Below are 13,954 nucleotides of genomic sequence, written 5' to 3' on the forward strand. Positions count from 1 at the left end.
ATCAATACTCACATATTGTAATCTAATTTTATCATGGTATTAATATCCAGAATTTGAACTATTACCCGAATATCGTTATTAGGTACTGATTAATTTCTAACCATATTGTAAAACTCAACTTCAATTGTGTACAAACCTGCTATTGCATTTTTTGAGCAAGTGAAACCTTATGCTCGGTCCCAGGTTTATATAACAAGTACTGGTCAGTACTATATTTGTGTGTCTGTTTGCGTTTTGTTTGTACTGTCCTCGAGATTGCATTTTATTTTACTTATTATTATTAAAAGTTAAGTTTTATACAGATGATCTGCTCACTAAGGTAGGCGAGTGCCCCAACCAAGAGAGCACTTGTTTGTGTTTTGTATTGCAAATAACATATTTGCCTGGTTTACATTGAGCATACACCACATCACTAATACCTGTGATTTGTTCTTTTCTTTAATTGCTTGCTAAATAGGCATTCACTATTAGGCTTCAATAAGACCTAAAACAAACCTCTAATATAACATGTCCAACTCCCCATCCAGTAACTGACAGTCATCATCAGTTCATATCATTACACTAATCCATCACTGCCTATAACTGATATGCCTCCTGAAAAGTGTATCTGAATATGCATCAATGTCTTATTGAGATGTATTTACTTGAACACGCCCTTACTATGCTTACCTGTCCAACGCTACATTATAATAATATTTATTTTATTCCATTAGCTATATTCTGCTCACAGTAATCAGTACATACTATAGTATGTCTTGCACAGAGAAAGAAATGAGGGATTAGGAGATTCATTACTAACTCACCACTCTGCCTCTTATTCCAGGAATTATGAGAATAAAAGCAAGGGCAAACACCAAAAAGACAATGATAACGATAATGTAATCCACACAAAAGATCCAAGTCCGTCTTGCATGTGGGTAGAAGGGGAACACACCGTCATAGAAAGTCATGTTTATTATCCAGGAAACAATTTTACCTGAAAAAATAAATGTAATTACAAGATACATTTATGGGACTGACACATATTATGATAAACAATTCATATCCTGTACTGTTATGCCAATATTACACTATTAAAACTCTAAAAATATCCAGGGAGTGTTTACATTGCTCACTCTACAATAATGTGAACCTTATACTGAAACGTTAAACAGGATTACTCAAAGATGGCAGCATTCCCTTGAATATCAAATGATATATTTAGATATTTGTTTTGGTTAGGTAGTTGTAAAGGGTAGGGAAAACATGATTTATTAGACAATAGACACTTCTTCACCCCATCTCTCACACATATATGACCAATGGTACTGATACAGTGGTTTTTACACACTCAATAACCCCTTGTTCGTCATTGGGGCACACCTGCACCAGCCTGTACTTGGTGCAAAAGACCCATCTGAAAACAGGTGCACATCTCTGCACAGCCCAAAATTACATCACACTCCCTCACAGAGCTTTACCTGTATGAAATCTCCCCATTATAGGACAGCGATGCCCCTTCAGTCACTATTGGAGATGTGACTGACATATGTATGACTCTACTCTATCGCCCTTACCTGCATACACCCAGTTCCGTAGCATACACAATGAAAAAACACTATAGAAATGCTCAACCAACAGCCCCATATTGTTTTCTTTTCCTCTAGTCATAGATATAAAAAGGTACTGACAGTATGTACGGAGGAAATGTCTCTACATCAGTGATTCCGCACCTCAGTCCTCAAGGCACACTAACAGTCCAGGTTTTAGTGCTATCCATGCTTGAGCACATGGTTAAATCAAAATAATTGAGGTAATAATTAAGACACCTGTGCTCAAGTATGGCTATCTTTAAAACCTGGACTGCTAGTGTGCCTTGAGGACCATGGTTGGGAACCCCTGCTCTACAAGGTGGATGGTCACAGCACCCAGTTTTGTGATGCCATCCTGCAGAATGTTCTAACCACCTTTCTAATATTCTACAGCAATGGTCTTGTGTGTCAACCAGTGGTAACATCTTTTTAATGAGAAATGGCTACTTAAAAAGCTGTATGGACTATGAGGTGGAAACACCATTAGTGTACTCATCATAACTTACAATCACTGGCAGCTCCTACCTTTTTCAGTCAGGGGGGCTATCCAGGCTACACGTTGGCGCTGGTGGATGAAAAGCCAGATAAAGCTGGTGTTATAGAGGCCAAAGTGGCTTCCCATTGGAAAAACACCTCCCCCTGGGACTGACAGTCTTATGTGCGTTTAGAAACAAAAGGCTTCCAATATGAAGTCTGCCAGTGCACGGACTGGAGGACTAGGGGTTTACTGGAGGTGATGGATTTTATAGTGGAGCTGTAGCCCAGCAGACCCTAGGTAAAATCCACCACTGGGTTGCAATTTGCAACCCATAACATAAAGATTCAAACACTAAACACATTTTATAGGTAAAAAAACCCTTAGAAACTTAAAAGTGGCTTAACAAAAAAGACAGATGATTTGTAGATTATACAAATTTTTTCAAGCACTTTTTTAGTGCCTATCTGATTCAGCTTGGATTGCTATTCTGTTAATACGCACGCAACGCAGTTGCTAATATCAGTGGTGGTATGCAAATGTTTGCATTCACATTGCGATCGCAGCCTAACATAAGGATGCCCACTTCCCCTTACTCACATCCATATACTTTAGCAATATAGCAAAATAATCGGTAACATCGGACCCATACGCACACTTGCACAAGCCCAGACCTCACTCAGAAATTGCTAACAACCATGCACGCTATCAGACCTCTGGCTGCGTAGGCTGAAGCAGTGGATAATGTATGCATGCCCCTGCAACGGTGTTGAAATGCTCTGGCACGCCTGTGTTCGCCCGACCACCCCCTGTCATCACCCCCAAATGGCACTTCCTGTCAATCACTCTGCGATGGATCTTGATAGCCTTCATCGTAATCCCGATTGCATATGCATGCGCAGAACGCAACAATCGGATGATTACATGCGTATTAGCAACTGCGATCCATGCTGAGTCAGGCCCAGAGTCCTTAGAAGCACGTTATGGCAGGCGATTCTATACAGAATGACTTCCTGCTGGAAGATGATTGCTCCTAATCACACTCTGGACTTGCAGTGCCAGGGGGACGTTCCTTCCCAGTACTGCCAGCCCTGTGTAAGCTTAGCAGTAAAAACTTCCAATAGGAAGCCACTACACAACAAGCTCCTCCTTGCAGGGCAGGTCTACACAGGGAGACTGTCTCCTGCTCCATACTATGTCTGTCCTGTACCAAGGACTCGGCAGTCGTGCTCACGCGGCAGTGGGTGTGTGTGGAAACTGAACGGGGAGAGCGGGTGCGGGAACGAAGGGGTGTGATGACTGGCACTGGAGCTCACTAATATTGTGGACTCGCAGTGGCAGATTTTTACTGAGGGGTATGCAGCCCTGCGGCCTCAAGGTAAAATCCGCAGCTGCTGATAATGCATGTTAAATACCAATTTGTGGCAATGCATAAAGAAATCTCACAACTACCACTGTGGTGTCCTAAAATTGTATTCCCTGGCTATGTGCATATTTTTATGGAACTGCATAGTCATGATTCACTGAAGCAAGTCATGGTCCTGGAAGCTAAAATGGAGCTTCATTATGCATGTGCAGGTCTTTGTGCAGTTCAGAAAATAGAGCAGGAGACAGAGTAAAGGATGGAGAAACATCGCTGGTCATCAACCTCACCATCACACCTGGCTACACTTCTGCTGCTGGCCTAGTGCATATTTACACCTAAATACAATGGGTCTGATCTAGACTACTCTCAAGCATGAAATTCTGTTTAATTATGTTTCATTGGGCATGCATGTGATCACCCGCTAGCCATTACTGATAAAACAATTAAAAATAAATAAATTATAACATAAAAATAGTCCCTCTAAAAATTCACCATAACTCAGAGTGGGCTAGTTATCGGGGAGGCATATCATGTGGGGTCCCTGTGCAAAAGTCACTATCAGCAGCTAGCTACACCAAGCTCGGCTTGTCACATTGTAACAGGAAGTCTAAGCATTGTTTTCTTCTGGTCAGCATGGGGCTCAATTGTCTCAGAAAATCGGGCCCACAAACAAAAATACTGTACAGTCCTGCCCCCCTATGGTGAAAAGCACTGGAGCTCATCCTATCCTTTGTGACTGGTAGGAGCTGGGGTAAAGTGCTAAAATTAGAAATACTTTAGTTTTCTGCATTTAAGTCCAAGCAATCCTTGGAAGCCATACACTGGCATTTGTAGAACCTTTAGTACCAACATAACCATGACTGTCAGACATACTGTACTAGTACTTGGTCATCTGTAAGTGCAAGCATGCTACACAGCCATTTCCAGATGGTACTTGTAGTTCCACATAGTAAATATTTTTTATGTATTTTTTTTTTATAATTTTGATTTATACGCTAACCGCATTGGATTGGGGGTTTGGGATGAGTCCCATAATCAGCACGGGGCTAGTTATTTTAGGGATTTCAGGCCCATGCTGAACAGGTTGGGGCTGTTTTCTGCTGTTACAGGGGCAACATGTCTCTGTGCTAGTTGTAAAGTTTGTTTGGGAAGCGCAATCTGTTTGTCCCCTAATATTAGAGGTAATCAGTCCAGGTAATCAATAAGCACTGCTGCTGGTTTCAATTGTGGGAGGTGCACATTATTTTCTTAATATAATTATTTATTATTCTTAAAAATGTATTGATTATCTTTATGTATACACTTTAAATGGCAATCATCAATAACAAGTAACAATGCAGCTGTATTCTTACATTGTATTTTGAGCAACAAATATGCAACATAAGAATGCAATTTTATGTGCAGTTTTTTCATTTATAGTAAGTTTGTGCCGCAAAATGTAAGCTTTGTACCTATTTATGATATTTCAATGATATGTTGTTCTTGTTGTAATTGCTGCATACTGCTGAACCCATACCGTGTATGAGAACACTGCAGTTGTGCAAATTATCACGTTTTGAAAGCTTTTCAGAGCATGTCTCTGACAGCTAATGCCATCTTCACATCCTCCATTCCGTCAGGCTGTTATAGCGCAAAGTCACGTATACTCAGGAACACTGCCAAGATAGAGTCCGGCAATGTAAACATTCTGTGCTGTGGGCAGTGCAATAAGTAACAGGTTTTTGCATTTGCAGGGACAGCACAACCCTGAAAATAAGCTCTGAAAAGCGTTCTAGGCGACTCGTCACATTATGCAGCGATAAGTAATGATTTTTTAGGATGTACGACAATAATTAATAAGTAGATTCCCTAATGAGGCCAAATGTTGGTAAATAAATGGACAGGATGCGGGAGATCCGCCACTCTTCCTGGGGTGCAGGGGAGTGTCCGAAAAATTGGGAGTCTCCAGCACCTTCCAGGAGAGTAGGCAAGTATGACCAACCGTCCTGTTTTTGGTAGGACAGTCCTGATTTTCGGGTACTGTCCCACCGTCCCACCCATGGGCCACACTGTCTGGTTGGAGAAGGGAAGGTCTCTATCACCACTGCTTTGCACAACATCTAACCAGTGCAGGGGATAAGCCTGGGGACAGCCAAGGTGCTCAGGGAGCAGCTGGCCTATCCCCAGAGAAACACAACATTGGCAGGAAGTGATATATACCGTATTTCCTGTAAGGCCATGCCCTCTTTTTAGGGGCATGCCTTCGGCACACACACGAGGTCCCTCTCCTATACTCCCATATGTTGTGGGATATGCTTGTACATTGCTTATCTGTCTTATTAAATTAGACAAAAATGATATAATAAAAACCATGTTACCATAAACCTAACCTATACTTATTATTGGCAACTTTCTGGAGAGGGTAGCCAGGTGGGCACAGTAGGATGTGTGTGGGGGTGTGGCATTGCAAAGGGGGGGGGGGGCACAATGGTGCAATTGCGACATTGTGGCCCTGTCCCTCCCTGCTTTACAATGCCAAGACTACACGTGGTGTTGCTACAATGACACAGTCCAGCGAGAATTGCATCATCTGCCGCTCAGACTGCCCACTTTACTTGGCATTGCAAAACACACTGTAAAAGAAGACAGTTCATTACTCAGTGCCAAATATGTGCACCTTTAGGACAGGAAACAAACTTCCTTTAATAAACTAATACTTTTGGTATTTGGCATAATACAGCTCTTGTTTACTTGCACGTTGTAATACATGATTGTTGATTGATATTATTACAATCACCATATACAAACAATAATAATAGTGTAATCTGTTATCAGATATCGAAGACAAATTAATTTAAAACACTGTTCTAAGCTATGAAGTAGAATGAAGACAATTGGTAGTAGCCTGTATAAAAGAAAGTTAAAGTTAAATTCAGACAATTATTTCTTATTTCTTTTAGATTAAGAACTATAATGAAACATATAACAGAATTAATAGCTACAATTGAGGAAAATATATTAAAATGTTATATATAAAATAATATATACAACAATATATTTTGATACACACATACACTTTCATGGCTTGATGTAGAGTTGAATCATTTAAATTGTGTTTGTTTATACTGTGTATACAGTATGTGTGTGTGTGTGATAGGGAAGAGCCGGTACTCTGTTCTTCTCATATATACATGCCTCGGTGCCTCCAGACTTAATTAAGTATCCACAGCAAATACAGTAGCACTCACAGGGCTTTGTCAGCTCCAGAAAAAAACTGGTGAGGTGACACAACACTTAGTACTCTGAACGTCTTCTGCATTTCAGTTTATTTCAAACTTTTGTCACAAGTTTCAATTAAAGTTTGAAATAAACTGAAATGTAGACTACAATCAGAGTTCTAGGTGTTGTGTCACCAGTAGCTGACAAAGCCCTGTGAGTGCCACTGTATTTTCTATGGATATATATATATATATATATATATATATATATATATATATAGAAAAAAGAGCCATCACATCCGAATAGATAATAATGAGTAGTATCCACATAAAGTGCATCAAAAGAACATCAGTGCATGTCTAAAACGGGCATAGGACAACCGGGTATATTATATAGTATATATATATATATATATATATATAAAGATAGCCATAGGGTACTCCACAATAATAGCATGATCCCAGGTCCTTCAAAACAGTAATGCCCATAGTCATGTGCAGGTGTTTGGATAACAATGAAACCCAGGACCATGCTATTATCGATGAGGACCCTATAGCTATCTTTATACATATATATATATATATATATATATATATATACTATTGAATATACCTTGTTGTCCTATGCCCTTTTGGATATGTACTTTATTATGGATGCACTGACATTATTTTTATGCATTTTATGTGGAAAAAACACTTTTTCATCATCTAATTAGATGTGCTTGGTCCTGTTTCTGTGTTCACATTAATTATGTGCCTTGCCCGCCCTGATTTTTAGTCGAGGGTGTGTGCTGCCGTTCTCATTTGGACTATATATATATATATATATAGTAAAAAAAAAAAAAAACATCTAGAAAACTAGCGCCTCCTTGTGCAATATTTAAAAAATTAGCATCAGTGTGAAAAAAACATGTTATATATGTTTATCACTTTCAGATATATTTTTTTCACACTTTCTTTTTTTAAATATTAATGAATAAAAAAAGTTGATAGAATAATAGATAGAGATAGTCAATGTATTTTTATCAAGTTAAAATTATAACAATGTTTAATTGTAAAATAAAAAAAAACAATAATTTATCAGTATCAAACTGTAAAAAAAGCAACAATTAAGTCAATAAGCTCTAGATATGAATAATTAAAATATATAATAAGTCTGTGTCTAATAAAGAAGTGCACAAACTGACCTTGAAAGCACGGATCCTGTACCCTGACTTAATGTGTGTGTCAGGGCCGAAAAGTTTAGAAGAGCTCAGATGGAATCTCAAGTGTTTACTGGACCTACTAGCTGTTGGTTTTATAACCCACTTCCAACAAAAAGGATGGCAGTCAGTAACAGATTACAGGAATGAATCATCATACCATTTACTATGTGGATCACTAGTGACTAGAATAGAAGATATTATTCAAATGAGTTTGAAGCCCCACCCAAGTGCTACTGAATTTACCAAGTCAGAAACTTCCTCTAGGATGTCACATACACAATTCAGTCAGTGTGCCTGACTGTAATAACTCTGTGCTGAGATTTACAAGAAGTGAGTGCTGATGCTTGCAAGAAGAGGTGAGCTACATTTCATTGATCATGCTACATACTATAATGTACTGATTGGCTATATTGCTGATGTGTTGCAGAACTAAGATTATTTTGCTTTAGTGCTTATCAACTAAAAACATTACTATTAAATTAATCTATGATGTCTCCTCGTGATTGCAGAACTGGTTGTGTAGAAGTTTTCATTTAAAAAATGCACTATGATTAATTCATCACAATATAATTGTGCTCAAATGAAATACCAATCTGCCAGAATCAGAGGAACATATTTAAATGGATATCACAAGTACATTATGAATGAAAGATTTACTTTATATATGCAAATTAATGGGAAGCTCTACATTACATAAGTTTATTTGATTAGACCACTGGACTAATTAACATTTATTACCTAATTAAAGTGTCACTTAACCTCTGAATATTTCATAGTCTGCACCGTAATTGTTGGGGTTCAATGACTATTCTGGTATTCAGAAAGGTAGAGCAAAAGTGGTCTATAAAGTACTATTTATTAGGCCCTGAAGCAGTGGTGTCATAAGGGGGTGCGGGCTGCACCTGGGTGTTACCTGCCCAGTGGTGACACCAAAGTGCTGACTTCTCCTCAGTGACAGGAGCCGGGTGCTGCACTGTACTATTACATGCAGCACTCGGCACCAGCTGGCACTTCACACAGGCCGGTCATCGAGGACAGCCCGCATCTCCGGACTCCCAGTGTGACTAAAGCAGGGGGTCCGGGACGCAATGCCATGCCCACCACCAACTGTGCCATGCCCCCTATCCACAAGGCGCCCCCTTATACCAGCGCACAGAGCACTATTATCTCCTCTAATGGGTCCGCACCGGGTGTCACTAAGGTGAGTGACGCCCAGGGGTGCCAAGAGGGGGGAGGGGCGTTTACTAATTACCCGGGTGCTTGTTGGAAGGGCCCGAGCAGGGGCCCGGGTCCGGCACCGCTCCCCCTCCCTCTTAGGTCACAGCTGCCCAGCACACGCTTGTACAAGCGTTATTGTACAAATACATAGCAATAGCATATGTATTTATTATTTATTTATTTATTTATTTATTTGTTTGTCTCAAAATCATTAATATTTTGAAAAATATAAATACAGTATTTTGAGAATAGATTCCTTGAGTTATTTTATGTTTGTTGTATGGTTATTTTATTATTTATTTTATGGTTATGGATAGAGGAATTCCTTTTCCCCACCCTCAGGTAAAGTAATAATGTTTGTGGAAAACAGGAAGATTTACCCAACTTTCAGGGATTAAGTCAGAGGTGGCTCCCAGGCTGTTGAGCAACTGTATGCCCCATCATGTTAAGCCAGCCAAGGACTAAGCATTCTTTAAATGTGTTTCTACCATGTCTGTATAACAATACTGTAGGTAGTCTGAAGATAAAAAAAAAATACACTTTATACATTTTCTCACTATGTAAATCAATTTATCTGATAACAATACAATAAAGTGTTTCTGGAGACAATTCTTTAGATATATTGTAATTTAAGACCTATGACTGGTGGCAGTTTATTCTTTATTAAATTACATTGAATAAAATGACATAAAATGACATATACAGTAAATGGGCATTATATACAATATGGAAAGAGGAGGTGTGCAAAATAAATGAGTAAGGGTCATTTTAATAATTTCCTTGGGTATATCATGAAAAACCAGCAATTCAGTACAATACAGAAAATAAAAAATTGGAAAAGACACAACCAGTAGCGCTAATAGTGTAAAGATGAATTCACATAAAATGATGATACATTCTTTAATATTATGATAAGTAGAGTGTTATTGGGTGTACCCCAGACTCACAGCTGGATAGTAGTTAGTCATCTTATAAAGGTATCTTTAAAAGGTAGCCTAGATTGCCTACCCAAACTCACTGCTGGTTTTGCTATAGGATATAACAAAATAAACCTTTATGTGTTTTATCTAGCATGTATATATGTGAGTTTGGTACGCTAATCTTTTAAAGAGTTCACCTGCAGTACTGTTGGACCCTAAAGATACCTTTATATATAAACTATTCCCACAATCCATGTGAGTGGGGTACGCCATACTATACCATATTGAAGAGTAGAATCCACTTGCCTTCCATATTAGAGATTTGGGGCCAAATGTAATAGGGTGAGAGTTTAGAAAATTTGAGTTTTCTCACACTTTTAAACTCGGCCAATGTAATAGAGTCTGAGAACAAAACAACAGAGCAAACTCGCATGTTTTTCAGACTCAAAAAACTCTCACAATTTAAAATCTCTTCCAGATGTTTTTCCATTTTGAAGATAAAACTCCACCAATGTGACAGTTTACTGCGAAACGCTCACATTTTCTATACTCTAACCCTATTACATTCGTCCCTTGGTGTTTTTAAACTTACTACACATTGGTTCTTTTTTTCTCTTTGATGTTTTTTCTTCTATATTGACTGAGTGGACATTGTGGGAGATGTAAGAAGTTCAAAAGTGGTATCAGCGCACGTTATGTGCGCTGATACCGCTTCTACCCGATGTATGATCGGGGGTTTGGCGGTATGTCATTACAAGATAACAGCGCTGATATCCTGGGCCATGTATGAACGGTCAGATCGCCTGACCGTTCGGCCCACTGTAGCTGTCACTATCGAGGGGGGAGTTATCGCTCCCCCGCTCTGGCTGATGAGATGTTTATACATCTCATTGGTAGTGCTTCCTGCTTCGCCATGTTAAGTGCCGCTATAATACATCTATCCCATTGACTCTTAATCTTAATTTAGCCTGATTATTTTGCTAGCCCTATTCCTAACTCTTAACTCTGGGTTTAAGAAAAAGCCATAGCTTTAACACAAAGGGCTCGATCCAATTAGGTGCGATGTACTTACGTGTGCGATTCATCGCGACAGTGGCCGTGCTTGGCGAAATTCAGTAGTGAGTTGGGCTGTAATCGGTGCGATGTGCTGGGCCATTGCTGGCATTTTAACGCTGTTGCAACGGCACATCGCACCCATCACACCTAATTGGATCTAGCCCAAAGTCTGAAACAATCCCAAACATTACTAGTAGACCTAGCAATAGTTCAATCCATAAGTTCGCAACTCGGTCCTCAGGACCCCAAACAGTGCATATTTTCCAGGTCTCCTCTCAGAATCACAAGTGAAATAATTAGCTACAGCTGTGGATCTTTTGAAATGTGTCAGTGAGTAATGAAAGCATCTGTGCACCTGCTGGGTGACATGGTAAACGTGAAATGTTTGAGGTACCAAGGACTGTTCGAGAACCACTGGTTTAATCAATGCAAATGCCAGTAGAAATCTGAGTCTTAAATGATCAACTAATAAAAACAGTACAGTCTCTAAACCTTTTTTCAGTACTAAGCTGAGCTGTGACCCGGGAGCCAATGCAAAGTGAATACTACTGTACGCCCGTTGGTATAGCAAATCTTTTATTTTTATTATTATTATCTTATATTTATATTTCACCACCAAGTCTCCATAGTGCTGTACATAAAGAATTGCAATAGTTTAAATAAACAGTACCTTATGAAAGGCAACAAACTGACAATACAGGAGCAAAAAACAAACCGTATGATAATAATACCACAAAATGAGATAGTGAAATAGTTTATAACAGTAGCACTCTGTGACCCCTTGTCTGGAAAGGACAGTCAGAAGGGATCAGAGTCACTGACTATGAGTAGGAGTGTAGCATAGACAAAGATAGTGCAGGATAAGAACAAAGAGGGTGGAGAACCCTGCATTTGATACAGTAGCTCACTGTCTATATTGCTTCAATTCGCATTGCTTGTGCCCTTAGCAGTCGGCACACTCACATGCACCCATGTAGATCTGCGTTATACTAACACCGGCCTGCATCTGAAGGAGTACAGTAGTACAAGGTTGGGATGGACATTCTAATGTAGGCCATACTGGGAAAGAGTAAAAATGTTAAAGCTATATTATATGCAGGCGGTCAGGGGTTGGTTTCTGCAAATAGTGGATAATGAAGATAATGATCACCAGCATTAGTGAATAAGCTGTGATTGTCTTTTTATGTCAACAATCTGCTGACACTGACTGGTTCTTTCCTCATCGCTCAAGTAGATTATGCTTTTGTGAGCAAGTTCAAATTATTTAATTTTATTTTGTTATTTTGCATATGCGAGACCTGCAGTGCTTTCTGCTTTAATAAATAGGTATAAATAGGTATTTCTTGATGCCAAATGATGATTGCATTTGTTACACAACAAATGAATACTGCGAGTGAAATGGATCTGTCTGCTACATGTTTGTATTTACACACATTAAAAATCTTCTTTTAGATAAAATTTGTAAGTTACCCTATGATTGTTACAAAGGTTGTGACCTTTAGCCAGTTCTATGTACAGATTAAAGAAGTGCTGGTTGTCATATCAAAATTTTAATATAGTTATAAAAAATTCATATACAATAAAATAACACTCGGCCGGTGTAATTAATATAAAAATACAATAACAGCATAGAACATTTAATAATTACTGCAGTTTTGTATTGTTTTAGTAATTGTCCATGCAAACGACATACAAAGTTAGAATCCAAATAGTAGTTTTGTTAGTAATGGAACTGGTTGATTCCTCAAGATGTTCCTCGTTGTATTAGTAATATAGAATTCCAATTACTTACATCTGAAGTGACAATGTCTTAATCTGTCTGAATATTGGTAAATTTGCACATTTTTAGCAAGCCAGTATGGATTGGTTACTCCTTTGGCGATTCCTTATAATTGGCACTGGTGAGTGTGGAGTTATATTCACCTCTTAGCTGCTGGTCAAATCCATATGCTGCAGCTTGTCAGGGGGATCACTCCATTCAGTGCTTCCAGGTTCCTTAGGACCTCAGGACTCCACCAATCCAAATCAGTAAAACACCAGCTGGCATTTTCAACAGCTCCTTTAGCGTGTTTCTCTGTGTAAATAATCAGCGGCTTCCTCAGAAAGTAATCAGTCACATTAAGGAATGCCTACTTAAAGGGGATGTAGTCGCCATCTCAGTAGTCAGGATGCCGGCAGTCAGAATATCTGCACCGGAATCCCAACAGCAGTCGGAATCCCGGCTCCAGAATCCTGAACGCTGACATCCCGACGGTATGTATAAGGGTTAGGTTTAGAGGTTAGGGTTAGGCTGTGGGTGGGAGGGTTAGACTGCGGGAAAGGTGGGTTAGGGTTAGTGGGAGGGTCAAGGGTTAGGATACTTATCTAATTCTGTAGGGATGCCGCTGTCGGTGTTCTGACCACTGGGAGCCCATACCCGACCCGTTAAATGGTTATAATTACCTCCGCATCTGTGCAATCAGTCTGTGTTTCAGACCTCAGTTTCATTGCTGTTGGGCATATCTCCAATGTGCGTTCCACTGCGCATCACCTATTCAGTAAAAAAACCATGGCCCCCATTTTCTTACGAGGTTTATCACCAAAACGAGTGATAAATTTCACTGTGTATGAAAAATTGTGCTCCAGCCAATCAGATCCCAACTGTCAACTGTTAGAAAAATTACAGTTGGGAGCTGATTGGCTGTTGCACCATTTATCATACACAGTGACATTTATCACTCGTTTTGGTGACAAAACTCGATAGTAAATGAGGCCCCGTAAGTCATATGCATTCAATTTCCTATTCAGGTGGATCGTCATTTATATGGATATGTAAGAGAGAAAGTAGACTGTTTTGGAGCACTCTTATGTCAAATGATTTATGTATGTATTAAAAATTAACTTTTATTAAGTTTATGAAAATATATCACTCAAAATGATCAAAAATATTAATTAGAGAATAAAATA

At 39.1% G+C, this 13,954-nt stretch overlaps 2 protein-coding genes across 2 annotated transcripts in view; one reads left to right on the forward strand and one right to left on the reverse strand.

The window, feature by feature from the left end:
• DUOXA2 (dual oxidase maturation factor 2) overlaps positions 1–7,871 on the reverse strand; it is a 30,695-nt gene extending 22,824 nt beyond the window's left edge. Inside the window, exons 1-2 of the mRNA XM_088445742.1 lie at positions 7,797–7,871; positions 804–976 (exon numbers count right to left, since the gene is read on the reverse strand). Of these exons, the coding sequence (XP_088301868.1) occupies positions 804–950 (147 nt within the window). The 5' untranslated portion in view covers positions 951–976; positions 7,797–7,871. The remainder of the gene's footprint in view (positions 1–803; positions 977–7,796) is intronic.
• A 222-nt stretch (positions 7,872–8,093) lies between these two features.
• LOC148540359 (dual oxidase 1-like) overlaps positions 8,094–13,954 on the forward strand; it is an 86,694-nt gene continuing 80,833 nt past the window's right edge. Inside the window, exon 1 of the mRNA XM_088445741.1 lies at positions 8,094–8,170. The gene's annotated coding sequence lies outside the window, so the exon portion shown is untranslated. The remainder of the gene's footprint in view (positions 8,171–13,954) is intronic.

Source organism: Taudactylus pleione, unplaced genomic scaffold, assembly GCF_031769625.1.
Source record: "Taudactylus pleione unplaced genomic scaffold, aTauple2 ptg000019l, whole genome shotgun sequence".
Lineage (NCBI taxonomy): Eukaryota > Metazoa > Chordata > Amphibia > Anura > Myobatrachidae > Taudactylus > Taudactylus pleione.